Genomic DNA, 25,560 nt, shown 5'->3' with positions numbered 1-25,560 from the left:
AACCGCCATGTGTTCTCGGCGCGCAGAGATAAACTGCATATTGTATTCCGTTTCAAGTGTTACAAATCTCTTGTAATAATATAATAAAAGATGTATTATTCATCGGCTCATTGCCGATGACGCAGGGAATGAAATATGTATACGCCGCATGTGTTGTTTCAAACGGCGGCGCCGGGGCGGCGTGTGACGGGTGGGGTGGGGGGGGGGGTGTTGGTGCGGTGCGGGGGGCGCTCTCCTCTTGTTTCCGCGCTCGCTGCAGACGGCAGAGGAGCTGAGCAGCGGGCAGCAGCAGGGTACAAGACACAGGGCCGCATCTCTAGCTGGGAAATATTGAAAAAGAAAGTAAATTCTACTGTGTGGTGACAATCCATTTGTGGTCCCCAGGTGTGACAAACAAAAGGCTCGGTTCGCGTTTTGTTCCAGTTCTCTCAAAATAGTTTGTTCCGCTCTTCGTTTTGGACGAGGAGGACGGGGAGGCGGAGGGGGCTGCCAACTGAGTAATTTTGCTGCCTGCTCTCTGCAGGGGGCTGCTGACAAAGGGAGTATAATTGCAGACTTTAAACATACTATCCCGCCTCGACAGAATACTAGGAAGCTTGTGTGGGTGTGCTGATGGCTGTACGGGCGGGGTACCACCCAAAAATAAAAAAAATAAAAATATATATAAAACCTCATTACAATAGAGTATATTTATGGCAGAGCACAAAATGCACTTTATTTTCAGGAGAGCACATTTTATTTTGGGTTGGTGACTTCCAGGTGTTTTTGCTGTGGGCCCGGGGGCTTGAATGAATGAGTAATAGAGAAAGTAATAGCTTCATTCTGGGCCACCGAAATTTGTTTTTCCTCCCCCTGTCTTGGTAATACATTAAAAAAAAAAAATGTCAAAAAATGATAAATAGCAGCCACCCAATTACTCTGGCATCACCGTATTCTGGAAAGTATGTTTACATTATCAAGACGTGCCGCTGCTCAGCATGACAACGCCCTGCCATAGAAACAAATGGCATTTACATTTACTGTGGGCGGTGGCGGCCCGGTGCGGGTTCCCATTCATTTAGCCGGTTCCCCTCCTGGAGTAATGGGGGGGCCTGACCCGGACCCCTCTGTCAGCCCATTAATGGAGCGCAGACAGCATCGCGTACGCACCTCCACTGTTCTGCCACTCCCAAACACCCTCCAGAATCAACACAAATAATCCCAGAACGGAGCCCCCTCCCGCTCCCACTCGCACACAGCTGGCGAGACCGTCTGTCTGCGCACACACACACACACACACACACACACACACACACACACACACACACACACACACACAGACAAATGCACACCCTCTACCTCTAGCCAGGCAAGATGAAGCTGGGGCATTGATTGTATAATGATGCCCTGGCTGCCGCTGGCCATGGAGGAATTGGAGCTGGCTGAGCTCTCCTGGTGTGTGTGTGTGTGTGTGTGCGTGTGTGCGTGTGTGCGTGTGTGCGTGTGTGGAGATTTTTTGGACCGGAGCCTGGCCTGATGCTAGGACCGGTTCGGTATCGGCGGATACCGAGGCCAGGCTACAGACGTGTGCAGCCGGTGGATCCAGAGCATGTTGAACATGGAGAATCAGTGGTGCCCAACTTTAGTGGAGCACCCAGAGCCAAGTGGGCCTCCTCAGCGCACACACACACACACACGGACACACACACACACACAGACACACACACACACACACACACACGGACACACACACACGGACACACACACACACACACACACACACACACACACACATACACAGACCCGCAACTGCCAATCAAAGCAGCCTCGGGCGCTGCCACTGCCTTGCACGCATAAATTAGCATGTATTTGCATAAGAATCTACTCGTTTAGCAGGCCCACTTGGCTCTTCCGTCGAATGGTATTTTCTATCTCCCCCCTCCCTCTATTTATCACTTTTCCCCTCCACTTTTCCTTTCACAAGCACTGATAGGAGCTGGAAAACAGTCATTAACCCTTTATGTGCACATACCATTACATGATTTGTGCGTGCGTGCGTGTGTGTGTGTGTGCGTGCGTGTGTGCGTGCGTGCCTATGCCTGATGGAGTGCTGTATGTGGACGTGTGTGTGTGAGTTTGCTGAGGTGGCTGTCAAAGCCGTCCCTACGTGCTGTAGAGTGAGAGTATTTTTTTTCCCCCCCGTGCCGGGAGTTGTTTACAAATTAAACTCCAATAACATCAAATGCCATTGCCTTGTCTACACTAATCCGGATAAATTAGAAAATGCCGTTTTCATGTTGGAATATCTCCCGACCGCGTCCCCCCAAGTGTTTTTGCAGAGTAAAACTGAAGGCGGAGGCCGGACGGAGTTATGGGTTGTTTTTTTTTTCGTGTGGACGGATAATGAAGCTGCTTGCATTTCGACCCACCGTCTTGAGTATTTTGGCTACAGCCTGGAACATATGACAGTCGTACGTCGCCGTCGTCATCTTCCCTGTCTACACTACTACGATACAAATACACGGTTTTCACACGTAACCAAATTTCCGTTTTTTGACGGAGTGAAACGCCGTCTTGAATGAGAGAAAAAAAAAAAATACAGGTTTTCAAATGAATCCGGATTAGGCCTCTCACAATGATTTCAAATTCACTTATTCTATCCACCATCATGATTTTTGACAAAAAAATTCAATATTATTTCTAAATTCAAAATTGTATATTATGTCATGACAAAATGTAAATTTTGAATTATTGCCTAAAAGTATTTATATGCACTCTGAGAGTTGACTATAGCGATGGATCACATGCTATGATTCACATATGCATAGCGTCCCATGTGATACTATGAAATGTACATTATTCAGGGCCTTTTTGTTTTTTTGTGGTGGGGGGGGTTGGTCATGAAACACTGCTTGAATACCATATAAAGACTAATGGGGCCTATAAAGCAGCCTTAGTCATTACGACTCGAAAAGTGCAGAATAATCAGTGCGAGAGAAAGGATGAGAATAAGGAAGAATGAATTTTTCACCACGCGCAGTCAATCAGGACACCATGCGGCGAGGCCTGTCAGGGATAAATAAGTAAGGAAGCGAGAGGGCTAGGCCTTGCCCTGAGCACAAGTTTTGGGATGCGGTAATTGGCGAGCCATGTGCCTTCGGAGCGGACTTGAAGAGGAGCGCCGGCAACTAATGAAGGTTCCTCTGACTTCCCGGCTCTCTCCCCTCCGTCTCCTCTCTTCTCCTCTCTGCTTACTTTTCGGCGTGGCCTACAATTCCCATGCGGTAAATGATTGAAGGGTGCTCTTTAGTTCGTAAAGCGGGCTGTGATGGCTGATGAGCGTTGTTCCCACCTCGCAGCCCCGCTCTGCAGGTAAATGCTTTTGGGGGGGGGTAACGGAGAACATTCCGTTCCACAGGTGGAGGCAACAGTGCCGGGCCGGAGGGCGGTGGGGGGGGCGACAAAGGATGTTAGTGTGAAAGGGGCGGAACCATGTCGGTGAATGAATTTGGCACTTTTTCCTCTTTTCTTTGTCTGTGTGTTTGCAGCAGAGAGAGAGAGAGAGAGAGAGAGAGGGAGAGAGAGAGCTTATCCTAGATGCTTATTATGACACCAAACGCTGCCAGGGTGAACCTGTTGGAAGTTGCAAACGTTCATTGTTTGAGAAAGATTGGGGAGCGAGAGGTCCGCTCCCAGTCTTTGAATTTGTGTGTTTGCGAGGAGGCATGTGATGTGTGTGTGTGTGTGTGTGAGTATGAAAATGGGCTTGTGTGGGTGTTTCCTTTTTTGTGTGTCCGAACCCCAGGAGGGGCATGGCGCCCCGGGGGGGCCGCACTCCTGCCCGGTTCCACCCTGTGGAGGGGTGGGCGTCGGTTTGACCGGAGGAGGACGACGGGCCTGCAGGTTTTTATCTTGACAAGATCACGCCGGCTCATTACCGCCGAGGAAGGGTTAATGTTCAGAAGCGCCTGTGAGGGGGCCCTTCCCGAATGCCACTGCTTGTTGCGAGAGCTAATGATGTCAGCAGAGGGCCCTGCTTGTTGATTAACCTAAATGGAGGACTAATAGAAGTGCGTGAGTGTAATTAATGACTGAAGGGGGGCCTATGAAGAAGGCGCCGCCGCGGTGGGTCTCCCGTGTTCAGCCTGACAACGAGGCATGGCGCCTTATCGGCTGGCCTTGTCATTTCCTTATCAGCCGTGCCGCGCCCTGCCATGCCATGCCACCCGGTGCCACGCTCTCCGGTACCCAGTCAGGCTGGAGGTTTGTGGCCAGGCCTAATTAGCTGTCACAGCAGGCGGAGCAGGGACCGGGGACGCTCCGTGGTCTGCTCCCTGACAGCACAGGTCCCCAAAGCTCCTCCATACACTGCGACAATGTTTGTGTTTGTTTGTGTGTGTGTGTGTGTGTGTGTGTGTGTGTGTGTGTGTGTGCGTGTTGACTGTTTGTGTGTCGTTTTATGGGTGAGCTATGTGAGCTCACGTGTGTAGGTGTTTTGTGTGTGACATAAACTGAGTGATATAGTGACAGTGGCAGGAAAACACACATTTCAACCCAGACGGCTGACGCTATTTTATTTCCGACAAAGAAATACATAAAAGTGTAGTGTATAAGTGCATAAATATGTGCGAGCGCTACTTCCCTTGTGCATGCATTCATGCCAAAGAATAATTATGGTTCAGTTTAACCTTAGCATTCCCTACAAACTTTCCTCTGTGGAGACAAGCCAATGTCACCTCAGTAAGAGAACACCTGTTGTCCCCATTCCATCTTGGAAACAAAGGAAAGCATCATGAATCCTATAACCCTCTGGTAGCTCTGTTATATATATGTATATATATATATATATATATATATATATATGTATATATATATATGTATATATATTAAATTGTAATTTATATTAATGTATGTATATATGTTTTTCTTTCTCTTTTCAATTTATAAATTCATTTTAAATTATTTCTAACATATATACTGTACACATACATTTTTTTAATTTATTTTATAAATTATTATTTATTATATATATATTACTTTTATATTTTTATATTTATAATAAATAATAATATTATATATATATATATATTTTTTTTTTTAAATTATTATTATTATTATTATTGGGTTTTTTTTCCAGTATTTTTGACATTAACAGGCCACACCTTTATGTCTGTGCATTTATCTTGCCCTCGTACACATTATAATGATGAATAGTTTCACATGTTGCATTTAGGCTGTTTTTTTTTTTTTTTTCCTCGCGCTGCGTGAGGAATCATCCCCTCCTTCGTATCTATTTACAGTACTTGTATTCCCTTGATTTAGCTCATAACCCCGTTATTGAACAAGCTTATACAAACTGATGGCACGCCTTACATCCCAACGCTGCTTCACAATGATGTATTGTGGTCCTGGAATGTGATGTGTTTTACCTACACTCACTATACATCACCTCTGATGCCGTATGAGTAGGTCTATTTGCTCCCATTTGGCAGATGGATCCAATTGTCCAGATGAGATATTGGGCGGTGGCAGAAAGCAATCCAGCGACAGGCTCATTGATGATGATGAGTTCTGTTCCATTGCACTGAGATCCAGTCCAATTTCAAAAGCAAATTCAGCCATTCGTCTTACAAATAACTGTGGCACTTTATCAATTGCTCCCAGTCTTTTATCTATCAATTCGATTGATGTGATCATTTTCACAAACAGCCCCCCCACCCCCCCGCCCCCACCCCCACTAACAGCATCTTAGAATGCATTGTGTGTGTGTGTGTGTGTGTGCGTGTGTGCGTGTGTGCGCGTGTGTGTCCATCTCTGTCTGTACGGTCATGCTTGCCTGCACTCGCATATGCTGCCAGATGTGTGTTTGGGGGTTTTTATTTTTTATTTTTTGTGCGTTAATGTGTCTAGCGTACACATGAGTAAAGAGCCATTTTCATTTGTTTGCGAGTGCCCGCGCGGCCACGTACACGTGTTTGTTTGTTGCATGCGCGCTCGCCGACTCGTTTGGCTGACGATAACAATGCGTCTTCCCCTCCGTTATTTTTTTTTTTTTTCCTCGTATCTGTCTGCTCTGCCATGTGTATTTATGAACGCAGTTAAGCATGATAGTGTCTGTTTGATGAGTGACTTTATGTTCCTGGCCTTCAATTACCATCAGTAGCCTGTGTGTGTGTGTGTGTGTGTGTGTGTGTGTGTGTGTGCATGCGCACGCAAATGTGTCTGTTCCATCCTTCGTATTGCCATCTGCAGTGTTTGTGTTTGTGGGGGTCCATTTCTGTGTGTTTCTCGCCTCATCTCACTATGTGTGTGTGTGTGTGTGTGTGTGTGTGTGTGTGTGTGCGTGTGTGCGCGCGCGCGTGCGTGCATGTGCGTGCGTGTGTGTGTGTGTGTGTGTGTACGTGCACGTTCCCGTGCCTTAGCCTCTTACCTGTGTGGTTGTGAGCTGTCAGCCCTCATCCTCTCTTAACCGTTTTTTGCTGTGATCAGTCACAGGTGAGTGTCCTCAGCGGTTACAGTCTGTGCTTGTGCGTATGTGCCTGCGTGCGTGTGTGTGATCGAGCACCCGGCTATAAGGGCGTCGTAAAGGATCTGACAGATTCACGGTGCTTCATTACCTTCCACTTATTATTTGTTTTTACTCTCGCATCCGCTTTAGCCGTGTTCCCTGACCCGTCGTGGAAAAGCTTTGTCAGGCCCACGGAGAGATGGGCGCTCCGGCGGAGTTACCTGCTTATTATTTCAATGGCTGCCGCTGTTTGCCTGCTGTGTGTGCGTGTGTGCGTGTGTGTGTGTGTGTGTGTGTGTTGGGATTTGGATTTGGGTTTGAGCATTGTGAACCATTGTCTTTGCACACAGGAGGGATGCCCACACAGGTCTCCCTTTCCCATTGTCTTTTATCTCCCACCCCCTTGCTACTACACACACACACACACACACACACACACACACACACACACACACACACACACACACACACACACACACACACACACACACACACCGCCCACTCTCCAGCTCCTCAGCCCGGCTGGAACGGTAGGGATTCTGCACAAATTCTCCATAGGCGACCGAGCTCAGAATATCCTGCCTCGTCGTCTAACTTTTTAGCATCATTACGTTTGAGCCGACGGCGTGTTCGGAGCGTTGCAGCCAGCCTCCCGGCCGTTTCCTTTCTTTTTCTCGGCGCTTTGTTGGCATTGTTGTGTCATTAAGCCAACGCTTCCCGGCAAAGACAGACGGTTGCATAAATGTCGTGTTTTAGGTTGGCAGAAGATATGCGGCGAATTGGACTGCATCCTACTTTCCTTATCCCCGCCGCGAGATCGGGCTGTTGCAGCAGCAGGGATGCGGCGGTCGGGGAAAGAAGAGGGGCGCAAACGGTGCGAGAGCATCAAGAGCGTAAACAACGCACGATATACCGGATCATGAAGTTAGATGTGACGGAACAAAAAGCGTAAAGAACAATATCAAGTGTGTTTTCGTTTTGTTTTGTTTATTAGCTTCCCTTGAAAAGGAAGGAAGGGAATTGCTTAAAAAAAAAAAAGCAAAATACAGGCAAGAATTAACCGTTGCCGTAGTTGTCGCCGGGGACCAGGGAGACCATTTCAAAAATCAAAAAACGTGAGCGATCATCAGGAAAATGGTGAGGGGTAATGATGTAAAGTGTGTGCACCGTCGAGTAAACGGACTAAAACCCTAATTTGACACCGGCACGGTCCTTTAAGCGTTTGCCGGGGGTTGGTGGCGGCGGAGCGGGGCGCAAGCCTCATAAAGCTCCGTGTCACTCGGACTAATTTGTTAGTCTTGTCTCACCGTGTCGAATTTCCCATCTACGCCCCCCAACCCCCCCCCCCCCCCTTCGTTCACCTCCACCCTCTCCCGTTCCATCACCTTTGGGACGGTGCGGGCGAGGCGGAGGAAGGGGGGGCGGGGCGGGGGGTGGTGCAGCGAGCAGGGGAGCCATAAATGTAATGTAGTGCACCGGCCGTTGGTTGTGGTGATCTATACGGCGATCCATCTGCGGTCAGGGTGGGAACAGGGCTTTATGGGGCAGAGAATAGCACCGCGGCCAGATTCCTCATCCCCTCCGCCGTCGCCGCCTCAGGAGGAGGCAGGAAGCCGAACCCGGAGCCGGATAGGAAGAGAAGGTGCTATGAATGAATGAATGAATGAATGAATGAATGAAGCCCCCCGCCCCCGCCAGGCCGACTGGACCCGACCGTACTGGGCCAAGCCGGCGCCGTGGAGCGGTCGCGGTGCTGAACATCAAGCCACGACGCCACTTTCGCAGGGATAGGGTAAAGGAGGGGCAGGCGGGTGGGGGAGGTAAATTCACAAAGTAATTATACAGCACGGGGTCTAGATTACCGAGACAAAACACACAAACACGGCGAGGATTCTCTCGTGGTGCTGCCGCGTCTCGCAGGGGAGTTTTTCGGGAGTTTTTTTTTTTTTTTTTTTTTTTCCCGGAGGGAGGGAGGGAGGGAGGGAGGGGTGGCGGCTGATCCCGCACACCCAATCTCCCACCGTGTCTTTAAATAGGAACCCTGGCTCGGAGATAAAAATAGAGCACCACCACCAACACCACCCCCCTCATCCCCACAGAGACACCGCCCCCCATCCCCGTCCCCTCCGCTGTTCCCGCCGAGCTGTCAGCTCCTCTTCTTCATGGTGAGGCAGACACAGCTCTCCTGCATGTGTTGTCGGGGGAGACGGGCAATGTGTAATGGCTACAGCTACAGCCCCCGCCCACCCCCACCCCCCGGCACCCCATTCCAATATCCTCCATCACAAACACACACACACACACACACACACACACACACACACACGCACGCACGCCTGCCGACAGGGCCACGGCCTCCTCCGACTGGACGGCCCCAGGGGGAGCCTGCCGAAGACTCCGGCTCACCAATTTGGGAGAGAGCCTGGCTCCCGCTGCGCCGGCCGGGTTTCTCCCCCCGCAACGTCAATGAGGGGCAGAGCGGCGCCGACACGCAGCCGGCAGATGACGGAGGGATTGATATGGGGCGGAGTACAACGGCGTACGGAGGAGCGGCGCGCCTGCCAGCCGGTGAAATGTCACCAAATTCTGTGCGTTCATGGTGTTGAACGGACCACACTGAGAACGGGCACCACCCTCCATTGACGGTTCGGGGGACAAATTGTTTCGCGAGGGGTTCGAGGTTTGGGGAAGCTGCGGTACCTGGAATTAGCTAAGCTGCCAATTACTCAACACTGAAAATAGTTAAGCTACGGCGAGGTACCAGTGACAGTAAAATGATTTTACTAAACGACCTACACCGAAGCTTCTTCATGGGAAAAACAAACAAAAAATAATTTGAACAATGTACGGTTAAAAAAAAAATGACATTTTATATCGCTAGAGCTGCCGTACCTGCTCATCGTCCATGGGACCACCCTTTGACCACCCGGCCAAACGACCGCCCGTTCTTTAATTCATATAAATCAAAATCTTTAAATAAAAATTCCCCACCAGGGCGCTCGCTGCACCGATGTTTGACGGGGAAAAAAGCAAACTCAGTGACTTTTTCCATCGTTCGGTCGCCGAGCGGCTAGAACACCGGAAGTGGGTGAACCGCCGCCGTGTTTCCGCTCCTCCCAACGCTCCGGGAGGCGGCGTCGCATTCAGCCTGAAGCGCCGGCCGCACCATCTCAGCCGGCTCCGTCGGGGAGGTCGGCCCGCGCGCAGACAGTGTTTAACTGAGCTTTAACGGCTACAAAGGCAGCGCCGAACAATCCTCCGACGCGGGGAGGAGCGCCGCGTTCCTGACCGCAGGCGTTGATCAAGGGAGAGGTCATTTAACGAGGGGTTGCCGAATGGAACAACGGCAATTGAGTGTTTGGTTTTTTTTTTTTTTTTTTTTTATTGTTTCACATGAAAATTCAACATTTTTGTTGAAGCGTTGAATTGCTGTTTTTCGATTTTGACCTTGAGTTGTCACTTATGGACATTTCCAGTGCACGTCCGCTGTTTTAACTGCGTGCACAGTGACTTCCAGTGGACTGCGGATATATCACTTCTTCTAATGTTGTGAGTGCAATGGTAGGAGATGCGAAAGGAGCAGTGGAAGAGCAACATTTGCAAACCAATCTGATAATGCACAATAACTAACGTTTCATTTGGCTGACCATGTAACGCATGCACACTGACCTACGATAAGTCATTTGGGCGGATACATTCGACTACATACTTCTTCCTTTGTCCTGAGATGATATCTTTATATATTAAGGGTGTCGAAAACAGTTTCTCCCGATTGCTTTAACACAACAACTGGTTCCCAAAAACACGCACACACATATTTCCCAGAACCGTACACACTATTCACCTGTTCCCACACATGCTTCAATATTCAAAAACTCTTTCTGCAAAACCTCGCAAAAAAAGTGCCCGAATAAATCATACATTGCAGTTTACTGAGTGTTCATTCGGGCGAACACACGCTCTCAATGTAATCAACTCAAGTCGTCACATCCTGAACTCAAGGGCCACGCCTCTCCCCGGGTGCAAACGCCAAGGCTCAAAGTAGATAACACACAGTTCCAAGCAGGGTTGCGGGCTCAGTAAACATGGCCCAGTGGCACGTCCATGTGCTTTGGAACAATGGATCCTAACAATGACCAAGTTCAATTTGGAAATTGAGCTTTTGGAAATTGTCTTGCTAATATGAGACGGTGTTCACAGCACTGTTTTGGATGCCTCCTGAAAAGGGTTGTCTGGGTAGTCAGTGCTCTGATTTTACAAAGTTCCAGATTATTTCTCTGGAAACCTATTGTGCACATTGTGGAAGCAGAGTCTGGGATGAATGCCTCCAGTGTGTAACAGTCATGTAGTGGGTGTTTCTGACAGCTTGTGTGTGTTGTCTGAGGGGGACGTTTGAACTGGGAGCAGGAAACACACAAACACAGAAAAGTGGATGAAGATCTGATAAATGGTGAGTTGTTCCAAAAATGATGTCTGAGCAATTGAGAAAAACTCTACTATTTTACTACTACTACTACTAGTAGTACTACTACTACAACTACTGCTGTTACTACTACTGCTACTACTACTACTACTACTACTACTACTACTTCTACTGCTGCTGCTGCTGCTGCTACTACTACTACTACTACTACTACTACTACTACTACTACTACTACTACTACTACTACTACTACTAATAATAATAATAATAATAATAATAATAATACTTCTACTACTACTACTACGACATCTACCACTACTACTCATATTACTACTACCACTACTACTACTACTTCTACTACTACTACTACTACTAATACTACTACTACTAATTCTACTACTGCTACTACTACTACTTATACTACTACTACTACTACTACTGCTACTACTACTGCTACTACTTCTACGACTATGACTACAACTACTATTGCTGCTACTACTACTACTACTACTATTAGTTTTAGGTTTGTGTTACAGTGTTTTGGTTTCTGTGAAATGCATCACAAGTTACAAAAGAAGGAACATGGTGGACATACGTCTGGACTAATCAACATGGAATGACATCTGCATGTTTCTGTCCTGCCGTTCAGTTGAAATATTCCCAAAGAACTGTGTTTTAAGAATTAAGATCAATTCAATTGTTTGTCCAATCTTGCACGAGTTACAAGTTTTTGTTTTTTAAGGACCCCTTAGAGACGTATGGTGGATTTATCTGTAGGAAACTGTATATACCTGACGCTTCTTTAAAACAACCATTTATGATTTACTTCAAACCACAAGTTGTCCTTGTTATAACTTACCTTGTTGTATGTAAGTACTTGTGCAGTCTCAGTCAGTTTACGAATATAGACGATATGTCATTTGAGTGGTGACTTTTTTTTCGTGAATTACATTTGAATTACATTTGAGTTACAGTTCTGATGATGGTTGACGGATGATCTTGAACGCACCACTTACTTGCACTTTCGACTGGACTCCTCTCGAAAGTGGTCGCGAGTTTTTGTGGATTCCTTTTTTTTTTTCTCGTATTTTTCATCAATCCGGCAAATAATTGGGACGAGGGAGATAAAATATAAAAATATAAATGGCACAGATCCACAGACATCTACCAGGTAAGAAGCCACATAAACATACACATAAACGCACAATTTGTAATCTCTAACCACGACAGAGCGAGTCTACGCCGTACACCGGACACGGCCCATGGACATTCGAAATGAGAACCTGCACTTTGGTAAATATTATGATGGCGTCATGAACAACTTACTGTAAATCCCATCTCCTTCATTTTGTTTACGTCGTCAAGCGCGACCAGCTGAATACTTGGGGTCAAAGCTCGGTTCGGTTTTAACCTCATATCTGCTCCGTAGGTGGATGGATTTGGATGAAACTTCGACCCCGAGGTGTTTGTGACACTCACCGGTTCAAACAAGACATGAACAGTGGTCGTAGCTCCTGCCTACGGGCTGGACCCCTCGTAACTTTATTCAAATAGCGCCTTTGGAAACCAAGTTAAACCCAACAGTAAAAACCCCAAACAAATAAATGCACGTAACAGAAGCCGACAAAAAGGAAACTCATAGCAGCAAAGCGAATACGCTATGTAAATACCGAGGAAATTGGAGAACAGCGGTTATTGCGCTCGTCAAATAATGTGTTCTAAGAAGAGATTTAAAAGAGTAGATATGTTGAATAGTGCTTGTGCAGTAGTATTCAGATGGAGGCGAGCGTGGTCAGCCCCGTCTTTGCTTGTCTGTGTCACACACACACACACGCACACACACACACATGCACGCTCCAAGCGCGCGCAAGCACGCACACGCACACATGTGCACACATGACATGAAGACGCAGGGCACGCAGACATGGTGAAGAGTACACACATACACTCAATTGGCCTTTACCATGAAACATAAGCAGGCGCCTCTCTCCCACACTGTTGGTTTTCCGTCCCTTTGTGACTCCGGCTGCATTTGATTCATCATCACGGAATGAAAAATATAGATCTGCCCCCGGAGATAGGAAAAAGAAAATATGGAGGGGAAAAAATGAGAAATGTATAGAAGATTAGAAGGAGGCGAGAGGGCGGGAGGGGGGGTGGGGGGTGTACATATGCAAAAAAATAAAACATAAATAAATAAGAAGAAGAAGAATGCAAGTGGAAAGTAGAAGAGGATGCAGGAGGGAGGGATGGCTGCTCTCTTAGGGCAGCAGCACACACAGAACTGTGAGTTCCCAGGCAAGACAGCATGAGCTGCCTATTTGTCAGCATTGATCAAGCCATTAAGGGGCTGTGGTGGGAAGCATATTGGTTTTAGAGGCCAAAGGGGCAGAGGGAGACAAAGATAAAGCAAGACAGGGGGACTCCTTTCAGCCTCGGCTGCCACACGTATGAAAACGAAATGTATTCGTCCTCCCTCCGATGTCGATGTGGTTCATTTTGCGGGGGGGGGGGGAGTCGAAGTAGACCCCGCTGTATGTGTTATCTTACTTTTATGAAGGTGTGGAACTATCACATGGGGCAGACGGCATGTGTGTGTGCGTGCGTGCGCGATAGTGTGCGGGTCCTGGCCCAAGGGGAGAGAAGGCTGCCTCTTCTCCCGGCCTCTGATGAATTCATATAATTAACTCTGCCTTGATCTGTCGGCTAATCCTGCACTCAGTAATAAGGGATTAAAATGTCACCTAAGACACCTGCTGTTATTGAACCCCAAGACTGTGTGTGTGTGTGTGTGTGGGGGGGGGGGGGGGGTGAGAGAGAGAGAGACACAGGTCGGGCCGCAGAGAGAGAAATGAAGGCAGAGAAATGAAGGCAGAGAAATGAAGACGGACTGCGAGGCTGAAAACGTAGATGGATGAGGAGAGTAGATGGAGGAGGAGAGTAGGGGGAATAAAGACTAAAGTGAAATCCAAGAGTTATGTGCACTGTAGCTCGTGTGCTGGAAAGAGGCTTTAATTCATTAATTTATTTGGGAGGGGGGTGGGGTGGGTGGGGAAAGGTACGCGGTGGCTCAGCGCACTGCGACTTAAAGAGGACCTATTATGCTCCTTAATCTACGTTAATATAGGTCTCTAAGGTCCCCAAAACATGTTTTAAAAGTTTTTTTTGCTGAAAATACCACTCAGAGTATGCATTGTAGCCACTCTATCATACCTCTAAATCCATCGTGTTCCTGCCGCTCTGTCTGGGTGGGAGGAGCCACCCTCCGCAGACCCCGAGTAACAGACCTCGGTAATCTTTTCACCGATTTCACCCTATCAGTCCTCCGTCTGTTTCTGAACAAATTTCAGGCGAGAAATAAGGAATCCAGTTGCTGAGTCTGTACTCATATTAGGTGTTCGAGGCCTCGTTTAAAAAGTTTGTTCTGACTTTCACCGAGGAGTCCGGAGCAGCGCGGGGCTTGGAGCAGCACGGGGTACGCCGGGGCCTGAGGCTTTTTTGGTTTCATTCAATCACGGAAAGGTCGGGAAAAAAAAAATAAATAAATAAATAAAAATACATCTACGGTTTAGTTTGGCGAAACTTAAAGCGCATCGTGCGCCACAGCCTACTATACAGTCAACCAACCATGGACACACACACACACCCACACACACATACACACACTCCATTTTAATCTTTCTTTTTAGAGATTTGTGCTGGTCTGTAAGCCAACAACAGAGTAGTTCCCATGCTTAGCTCTTTGCTGCGATGCGGGTCGCGCTCCAGCCGTGGGTGGAGTTACACAGGTGGGGGGCGGTTCTAATTTTAATGACTCCCTTGGTGACGTCCGTTAGGGCAGCAATGCTGAACGGCTCCTTTTAGGACATGTATCTGAAACAGACAGCTCACAAATCTCACAGTTCGTGTGTGTTAGTAGAACCGTCAGAGTATGCACAGGCACTGAAAAAGTGAGTTTTGCATAATAGATCCCCTTTCAGTAAAATAGTAAATGCAAAAGCCACACAAAACTGCAACTTAAGAGCACACATGCAAATAGACAATGCGCAAGCAAATTAAGAAAACATCTTTACCAATATGACAACACATGCACAGCATTTAGAATAGAAATTTCGAATTTAGAATTCGAAAAACACAACCGCATTAATGGAAAACACAAATGCAAAAGCCACAACATTACGGAAGTGAGCGACAATGGAATACGTTGATTTATCTGCAATAAAATATATTGAACTGAATTATATTGTGTCTGGAATTATATATAGGAATTTATACAAGTAATGAGCTGGAGCTAAAACTATCACCAGACCAATCTTGCCAGATGAGACCACCATGTCCAAATCCTCCATCTGCTTCCTCCATGCAATTAATAAATACGAAAAAAAAAAAAAAAAACTTTTATGTCAATCCACAGTTTTTATCCAAGGCATTTAAGTGCGACATTCCAGAGAAAATGGCTTCCACTGGCTCCAATATAGTCCTGTGTTGTTCGGGAACGATTTCGATCTTTTGGGCTAAAGGGGGGATTCACTCACCTGTGAGTCTCTCCCTGTGTGAGTGAATCCCTGTGCACGAATCACTGAAACCCAGTGAACTCAGTGAGTGAGTGCCAACTCACTGATGAACGCATCGTTTCAGGAAGTGATTCGGTGCCGCTTGTTCACCCAAAAGATTTGAAGTTTTAATAGTGGTGCCGTTCTTGAAAGGACACAACACTACCACAGACACACATCATACATCATACATACACACAACATCATCCCTAGAATATCGCACTTAAATATGCCTTTGATGCCTCAAATAAAAACTGTGGATTGAAATAAAAGTTGTTTTTTTACTATTTATTAATTGCATGGAGGAAGCAGATGGAGGAGTTGGACACGGTGGTCTCGCGTGGCACGATTGGTCTGGTGATAGTTGCAGCTCCAGGTTGTAGAAATTCTTATATATAATTACAGACAAGAAATAATTTATGTTAATGCATTATTGCTCACTTCCGTTATGTTGTGGCTTATTTCCGTTATATTGCGGCTCAGTTCCATTATGTTGTCGCTCACTTCCCTTATGTTGTGGCTGAATTCTGTTATGCTGTGGCTCCATTCCGTAATGCCGTGGCTCACTTCCATTATGTTGTTTGTGTTTTCAGTTCATTCGACACGTTTGTAGCCCGTTTTCTAAATGCTGCGCATGTGAAGTTTGTTAAGATTAAAAATGTATATGAAGATGTTTCCTCCATTTGCTGGTGTGTTGTCTATTTACATGTGTTTTCTTAAGGTGCAGTGCGTTGAGCTCTCGGGGGGCCACCATATGGTACGGGCCATAAAGTAACATCGCCATTGCCATACAGCTAACACATTCACTCTGGAAACTCATTGTCGCCCTCGCTAAAAGAGGACATGAAAGTGGGACATGCCGGAGAGAGGGAATTAAGGTTTCATTTTTAGTTTTTTTGTTTTTTTTTCTTACTGTGACCTCACCAGACCAAGTGTGGAGGGAAAAAAAAAAAAAAAGTTTGGAAGGAAGAAAGAAAGAAGTTCCAGTTTGTTGGCTCACCGCCTGTGGAGTGTTGGCCGGCTTGCCTTGCCTGCCAGGCTACTCCGCTTGGTTGCCTAGCAACTTCCAAGTGGACCTGGTGCCGTATAATGGCTTTTGTTGCGGCGACAACTCAAGAGGCTGTTAATGGATCGTTCGGACCAATTACTGTTGTTTAAGATTCGGAGACTGATGGATGACTAGACAAAGACCCTACGACCTCGACCAACCTGAACTTCCCGCAAGACAAATGCACATATGCAAGCGCACACGCACACACGCACACACACACACACACACGCACACACACACACACACACACACACACACACACGCACACGCACACACACACACACATGCACGCTTGGACTAACTTATCTCAAAGCACAGATGATGATGCAGGGACATTTAGGGCGAATGTTTGGACCGACTATGACTATGAGCAATTGGACAATACGTTTATTGCAATAAACAGTCACGTTTATAAATGATCTATGAATTTATAGATCAATATTGTTAGAAATTAATTAGAATTCAACTGGTGGGGTGAAGATGGATGGAATGGTTAATTCATAATTTTATCAAGGTCACCTCTTACCTTTACCACTTGTTTAATTAAGCTTCACCACAACTTCCTCACCATCAAGTACGACAATCACAATCAAAGTTATCCGAAGAAGTTATTTTGCCGCTGACAGAAATGCCCAGAACCATTGTTTCAAAGAGCGTTTGAGCTGACGATAGGTCACGTGACCAATGTTCTCATCTCTGATTGGTTGATGTGGAATCTTTGTCCGCAGAACTGGAAGGTCGCATATTTTTTTAAGATTGGTTCGATCTAAAAACAAAACATTGTTTAAATACCCTTGCAATGTGCCAGCGTGTTGTCTGTCATCTGTTTAAGGCTGAGAGAATTTCTCCCCTTTACACAAACGCACTCACGCACGCGCGCACACACACACACACACACACACAAGAAGACTAATTCTCCACCCTGACGAAAGCCCTGCAGTCAGTCAGTGAGCCTCTTTCTCTCTCTGTCTCTCTCTCTCTCTCTCTCTCTCTGTCGCTCTCTCTCTCTGTCTCTCTCTCTCTGTCTCTCTCTCTCTCTCTCTCTGTCGCTCTCTCTCTCTGTCTCTCTCTCTCTCGCTTTCTCTCTCTCGCTTTCTCTCTCTGGGAAACGCAGAATAATGACTGTGGTGGAGAACATCTGGACTCCCAACTCCCCCTGTGAACAGCTTAAATATCCCATTCCCTTCATCCTCATTTTTCTTTTCTTTTTCTTTTTTTCTTGTGTTAAAGAACAATTACTCATCTTTGTTCTCCTTTAAGTGTGATCCGGCTACAACAACTAACTGCAGGAGTAGGTGGGTAACAGTGTCCTCTTCAAGGACAAAGGCACGAACTCTGGCTGTTACAAGAACTGAAAATTTGGTGGTTCTCAACTGGTCCGACCTCAGGATCCACAGTTCTCCTTAGTCATTAAAGTGGTTATCCGTGACATTATTTTGTTTAAAAAAAATACCATAGTTGCTACCTTCTTTAGCTGGCACTTTATGAAAAACAGCCATTTAATTATATCGATCTTATAGATTAAACTTTAAGTCACGAATCAAGCAAAAGGTTTAAACTATTCAAATGCATTTGAGAAAAAGAATATAACAGGAGTTGAAGATGCTTTTGTGTATTGTTAAAACAGTGCACAATTAGCCTTTGATATGGAAAACAAGTGACTACCTAATTAAATTAGCTTTAACTTGGCTCACAAGGACTGCAAGGTGTGAGGTGAGGGGTTGTTGTAATAAGCCACATGCCGCCGCTGGAAACGTCACCGTTTTTCATAATAAAAGCACAATTCAAATACACTTCAAATATTCAATATTATATACTGTGTATATAGACTTTTGACGGGGTGGACGAATAGTATATGCCGAGGGTCCACTCGAAAATGGACCTGCAATCCACTGTGTGGGCAACCCGGTCTCACGCTTTTTCGTGCTCATAGTCACAAAGTAACGGAATTGAAACCAATTTATTTGAATGGCGAGATTTTCTTTGACTTCAGAAATGGGGGACCATGAGGAAGGAGTGGGCGCAGATACGTACACTAAAAATAAAACCCACTTGACGAAAGTAAGTGGAGGGGATGGATTTATTACAATTTAAAATGCTAATTAACCCCAAGTAACACATTCATGTTGTTTTTCACCCATACCTTCATTTTCTTTTAGGTTTATAATAATAACTACCTTACCCATCAGGCAATTGCATCAAGATAGAGAACCACATGGTGCGGAATTGTAGTTTTTGAAGTTTTTAAGGTAAGAGTTTCAAAGGTTTATGAATAATTGTGTAAATATTACGCATTATGTATATAATCATTTATTTTTGCTCCTGTAAAATCCGTCTGTATGATATCAAACTTGTGTTTAGAAAAACATGTTTAATTCACAATGGTATGGAGATGTACTACACTATCCATAGTGCTAAGTGTAACATTGATTGGTGGAGATCACTGTTAACATGGAAATATTTCCCGCAATGGCTGATGGGTACAGTACATTCAAATTTTCAATCTTGAATTTAATAGACCGTTCAGAGAAAAAGCAAAACCAGTGTTTTGCTTTTATTTAGTGCTAGTCATAACAAAATTTAAATCCATGCATTTAAAATTTTGGTGGTGTACTTTCATGAGGTTAGTTGCAGTTTTAGTGCATGTATCTGCGCCCCCATGCCCCACCCCTTCTAAAGTGAAAGAAAATCTCCAGATTCAAATGAATTGGTTAAAATTTTGTTATGTGCAGCACGGGAAAAAAAGTCATGCTGCACATAACTACCATCGTGACTATGAGCACAAAAAAAAAGCGTGGGACCAGGTTGTGGTGGAGTCACCCTAATAGACAGATGTGGACTTTTTTTTTTCCCTTTGTCTGCCAGCGGCTCCGATGTCAAATGCTCTGACAGGCCTTGGGGAACAAAAACAGCAATAGATGATGTATATTTACCTCATTGCCTCAGAGTGTCTATGTGTCAGATAGCATTTATATCCGTGTGGCGATGTGTTTGTACACGTGTGTGTGTGTGTGTGTGTGTGTGTGTGTGTGTGTGTGTGTGCGCGTCAGACTGTGTATTTATGTCTGTTCATGTAGGTGAATGTGCGTCTTTGCGCGCTTGTCCGAGTGATGTTCCCATCGTCTCCCTAAGCTTTGTTCCGGTGTCACAGCATATTGCCGCACGCGTACATTACATCCCAGGGGCGTCGCCATGTATGCGCTTGTCCCTACACGTCCACCAGTCTCACATCTATATTTGGCCGCGGTCCGGGCTCATGTCAAATGCTGTCAAGTGCTGCGTTGCCTGAGGGCTGTGCGCCCACTGCGCTGCCCCGGCTGACTGATACGGTCGGGCGTCGCCCTGCGCCGCCCGACGGCCGCTCACACATTGGTTCTGTCCTCTTGGCCTAGTTAGAGAGAGAGAGAGAGAGGCCAGCGACCATAACGAGGTAAAACACAGCGGCAGTATAACGCGCGGAGGAAGCCTTACTTAGCAAGACTCTCAAAGGGCTGCTCTTAACAGCCACCCTTTTCACAGAGGAAAAAGAGGGAATATTATTCTCATTTTAGAAAAGGTGCAAGATTGAGTATTCATCTTTTTTTCCTATTCAGCCCACCGTGAGAGAGAGGATAAATGAAACCCAAGACGAAAATGGAGCCCAGCCGTTATTATCGCTTTTGACTTTTTTTTTTTTTTTCTTTCCCAAGCCATGGCAGATGGTTTTTAGGCGATTCTCGTGTTATATTTGTTGGCCGTGCAACACACTGCTTTCACCTGGCTATGAAATGGATGTTGAGATGTTGCTTATTGATTGCCATGCTGTTAACCTTTCACAAGCTGTTACACAACTACACTTTCCCCGCGGCTCTCCCCTCGACTGGCCCGGCGGAGGGAGCAGAGGTAGGGTGGAGTCAGCGATGGCACATTGGTCACGACTCTCAGGGGGGTTTCTGGATCGAAGGAAGGGACGGGCGGAGCGAGAAAAAAGAGACCGGAAGGGAGGGAGAAAGTGAATGGGGGGGGTGGGGGGTGACTGGGATGTCTGGAGCCAGGAGCCAGGAAGGGCCAGCCAGAGGACCTCTCTCCTCCCCGGGCCGGCCGTGGCTGATGTAATGGCATTAATCTCTCGGTGCCATCTGACATCCAGCGCGACTCCGTCATAGAAAAGTGCTAATTCGGCTGAACTGTGAGGGGAATTTGGGCGTCCCAGGAGGCCGCGCCCTGGATTAATGAAACACATTGCCGTCAAGTCCCACACAGATTTATCTCCGCTACAGCGTCCTCGCTTGATTTATTTTTAGTTTTTATTTTCTGTTTTATCGTTTAGCTCGGAGAAGGTAACTAACTCAGGACATTAACCCTGGGAGCAGCGAGCCCCCGACCCCGTAAAACGCACACACACACACACACACACACACACACACACACACACACACACACACACACACACACACACACACACACACACACACACACACACACACACACACACACACATGTGCTTTGTTAACCCACTCAGACCTCCACAAACACACACATACACACACCCCTGCTATCCTGAATCACCTTCAAGCCAATATTGTATTGATTGGTTGGTTGCCCCCATTGCTTTTGTTCAACTTGCTGGGGATTTCCTGTCTTCTTACCTATTCTCTCTCTCTCTCCCTCCCTCGTTCTGTTCCTTCAGATGAACCGGCCCATCCAGGTGAAGCCAGCCGACAGTGAAGGACGCGGAGGTAATTAACCTCCTCCCGGTCTCGCTTACACACACACACACACACACATACACACACACACACACACACACACACACGCAGACGCACACGCACACGCACACGCACACACACACAAATGGTTAAATACACATGTACCAAAGCCTTCACATACAAATGGGCATTTGTGAAAAAAAACCAGTCAAACACATGAAACACACACGTCCGGGACGACGGAATCCTAAACATTCTGCTCCCAGTAAAAATTTGGAGGTTTGCAGAACGGACCCTTAATATAGGTCACTTGCTTCCATTGACTGCCCATCTGTGTCGAGGTCTGTCTCAGGTTCACACTGTCACTGGACGGGGTTCAAAGATGGGAGAGGGAGAGAGAGAGGGAGGGAGAGTGGACGGGGGGATACATGGATAGAAAGGGACCAGAGGTTTAGAAAGAAGAACAAAGGGAAGAAGGAGCAGATCACACAAAGATGTCTGAAGACAACAGAGAGAGAGAGGCGGAGAGGATAGAAAGTGGGGGTAGATGCCGGGTTCAAATTTGGTTATAGAGGAGAGAATGATGGAGAAAAGAAAGAGGGAGAAAGAAGAGATGGGTGGAGATGGACGGGTGGAAGACCTTCCGACTCGTCTGCTTGGAGTAACAGTAAGGACTGATTGCACATAAAAGGCAGACACACACACACACACACACACACACACACACACACACACACACACACACACACACACACACACACACACACACACACACACACTACAAGTTACTCTACACCATATTCAACCAATTTTTATATTAATTCTTTTTTTTTTACTGTTTTTAATATCTATGCAATTTATAATACAAGACTAGGCCAGGTAATAAAAATATAAACCCTTCTGAAATTGTTTTGTATGTAATGTATGTAACCCAGTTATGATATTGCCTTGTTTCTGGGGCCTAAAATGAGGAGAAATGAATAACCATGTGTTAGGCACAGTCCCCTTCCACTATAATAGTATTATCTATTTATCTATTCATCTCACCATCCATCCATCCATCTATCCATCCATCTCTCTGACCAAAATTCATAAATATGTCAGGTTCACTGTACAGATTAAACATATTTGTTCACACCATCACTCATGGTACTTTTTATTTGATCATTTTTATTTTGAAGGGCAAGCAATGAGGCAAAAATTGACATCAATATCAAAAGAAAACATGCACCACAAAACAAACAAACCAAAAAAAAAAACCCAGCCATATGCCACTTCTGCCACTCTGCTTTCACGTCCCTCTCATGGCCAAGTGCAGGCCTCTGTCGAACGCCCCCCCCCCACTATAAACGCCACAGTAATTGACTAGATCATTCTAAAGCTATTGTGTACAACATCATCTTGGTTAGAGATTTACATTCGTGCAATTAGATGTGATTGGACCACTCTGTCCACACTCTGCTTGTATTTCAGTGTGGTGATTTTTCTCTGCCCGGGCCAGATTTACAGGGCCCCGTGTGGATCGGATAGCCTGCTTTTACTGCCGCGCTTGTATCCGTTAAAATTCTTATTCAAATTCTTATTTTCTCGTGGCACGACTTTAATTAATGGCCGTCTTAAACCGGGGGAACATCCGACCAACGGCGTCTGGCCACGAGCCAATCGGCATTCTCTCCGAGTTAAATTGAATTTCCGGGCTTAAAGGAGGAGGATGGATGTCCTGGATATCAATTACTACTCTTTCTTTAGAGGAGAGAGTCGGGAGCGGAGCGGTCTGCGGGAATGAAATACAGAGGGTTCTTTAAGCCGGCGCAGTCCCCCTGACAGACTGGCGCTGTCAGGGGGACTTTCTTCAGAGGGGGACAGGGCAGGACAGAGCGCTGAATGAAATAAGACGGAGCAGACAGGCCCCAACAGAGATATCGAGTGTTAATGGCAACAGGAAGTCACCGGACAGGACAGGGAAGTAAACCACGACCCTGGCCGACAATGAAATGAGATTTACTATTAAGTCCTGTGGTTACGGGAAAACAGACAGCCCGGCAAGGGCCGTCTACAGGGGAGGGAGGAAGCATAGGTTTTTCCCCTGGGACGCCGAGGGGCCGTTCAGGTACACAAACCCCCGGTGGAATTGTTTGTCAAGGGAAGTTGAGGAGAGGTCCCGATTACGTGCTTCTGCAGGCATTAGGAGCTCCGGCATAAGTCGGCTTTGAGGCTCCAACCCACCCCCCCTTTGCCTGTGTCCTCCCAGAGAGATGACTTCTCTCCAGGGATAGAAGAGTGTGTCATGGGAGAGGTAGTAAAACTGAAGCCCGAAAAAAAAAAAAAAAAATTACCAGGGGGACGAGGCGCCGCATAATCCTGCCGCTTGGCTGCCATTGTGGATCATGGAGCTAATTTTCAAGCTGAGTGACTCATTTCTTTTTTTTTTTTTTCCCTGTTGGATTATCAAACAGAATGGGGCAAGCCAGGGAAGCTTCACAGCCCTTAAATCTATTCCTGTACTGTGACTCAGCTGACCTCTCCCACCCCCAGCAAGTCCACATTTATCTGATGTTCATAACACCGCCGATTTTTCTTCCTCCCCAGTTCTGTTAAGCCATGATTCTAATTCAGAGATATGGAGAGACAATTGAGGCGTGGACCCTTTGCTCGCTCACTCCATGGACGGCGCTTGAGCAGAGAATGCCTCGTGTCGCCACTTGAAACCAAAGCAATTTGACTCCATCCGAACGGGCCAGTAGATGCCCCACTCCCACTCCCTCTCCCTCTCATTCTTACGGCAGAGCAAGGAGAGAGATGAAGCGAGTGATGGGAACAGAGAAGGGGATTCGGTATGAGGCCCACGGAGGAATGGTTGGAGGGAGAGAGAGAGAGGGAGCGAGGGTACGGAAGGAAAAAAGACTGAGCAGGGAGGAGACAACAGGATGAGAAAGTTAACGGAGGGTGATAGAGGCAGCTGAGCGAATCTCGGCAGTAAATCATCTCGGAGCCGCCCTGTCCCTATCTCCTCCTTCGCCCCGCCAGGAATCTCTTTCCCCCTGACCTTGTCTGCCACTGTGTCTGTGAAGAAAAGATGGGGACAGATTATCTATGATTGGAGATGGCCATTATCTAAACACAATCTTGGAGCCTGGGTCCCACTCCTTTACCCACTGCGGAGACTGGAGAGACCACACTGATGGGAAACGAGACGGTGGGTCAGGCAGCAACACCCTCTCCTTTTATTAACTCTGATAAGAGGGTCTCAACGCTCTCCCGAAACGCCCAGCAACCTCCATCAACATTGACTTTTTTGCAAAGTGCCACTCTCTGGCTGCTTTTATCTACGCCCGCTCCTCTCCCCACTTGTTTATTAGACCCGAGAACTTCGTTTCAGTAGAAATTTAAACACTGCCAGAAGAATTGAGGTCCTCCCTGCTCTATATGCAGTAGCCCCTGTGAGCATCTCTTAATGTCGCGGCCCAGTTGGTTTTCTCCACCCTGTGTTCTTGCCTGTCTGTCTGGCTGAGGGGAGACATTGTGCATGAGCCGTGTTCGTCCTTGCCTCCTCGTTGCCTCTCCGAAGGCTGACCCCAGCCGGGGAGGGGGAGAGATTGACAGCACCTCAAGCTGTTGCGCGTTGTGCTGTCATGCCCCGCCCCAGCAGGTAGGGACGAACGAGAGCTGCTGGCTGGCGCAGGCTGGCAGGCCACTGGGGAGGGGCTGTCTGGAGGCACCTCACGCCCACAGAGGAGAGGGCTCCACTTTACATGCAAATGAAACCAAAAAACCCCGCTCTCCGCCTCTGGACATATTCATGCAAAACGCTGAAAAAGTCAAGAGGAGCCATGGCAGAGGTTGGCTTTGCCTATGCTGAGAGATACACAAACTTGCACAGATGGGGGGTAGATATGCACTTGAATGAACAGACATTGATAGAGGTGCCGGAACACATACACAAACATCCACAGGTACATGCAGACACATGCACGCTCACACACACACACACACACACACACACACACACACACACACACACACACACACACACACACACACACACACACACACACACACACACACACACACACACACACACACACACACGCACACACACACACACACAGGAAGCCATGAAATTGCACAGGTGGGTATCGCACGGCTATTTTATGCTTTGCTTATTACAAAATTTAACTGTTTGTTAGAGAGCTGTGTCATGGGGCCAAATTTGCAATGGAGAAAGAATAGGTGGTGGGGATCGGGGTGGGCGGTAGGCAAATATTTGGGCAGAAATGACATAGGCAATTTCTCAGCAGTTTTCTCCATTGTTCCCCTTTAATTTTTAATCATACATACCATAAGGTTCAATGCTTCAC

General features: G+C 46.7%; 1 protein-coding gene across 16 annotated transcripts in view; it reads left to right on the top strand.

Moving 5' to 3' along the window:
- The window catches only part of celf6 (CUGBP Elav-like family member 6), a gene marked incomplete at both ends in the record, with an annotated part of 142,853 nt that overhangs the window by 77,093 nt on the left and 40,200 nt on the right, over positions 1-25,560 (top strand). For all 16 annotated transcript variants that reach the window (XM_079997827.1, XM_079997825.1, XM_079997816.1 and 13 more), the window contains one exon: positions 21,184-21,232. In XM_079997827.1, the coding sequence (XP_079853953.1) occupies positions 21,184-21,232 (49 nt within the window). The remainder of the gene's footprint in view (positions 1-21,183; positions 21,233-25,560) is intronic.

This window comes from Zeus faber (assembly GCF_960531495.2).
Source record: "Zeus faber genome assembly, chromosome: 3".
NCBI lineage: Eukaryota > Metazoa > Chordata > Actinopteri > Zeiformes > Zeidae > Zeus > Zeus faber.
This window is presented reverse-complemented; position numbering and strand designations above follow the sequence as displayed.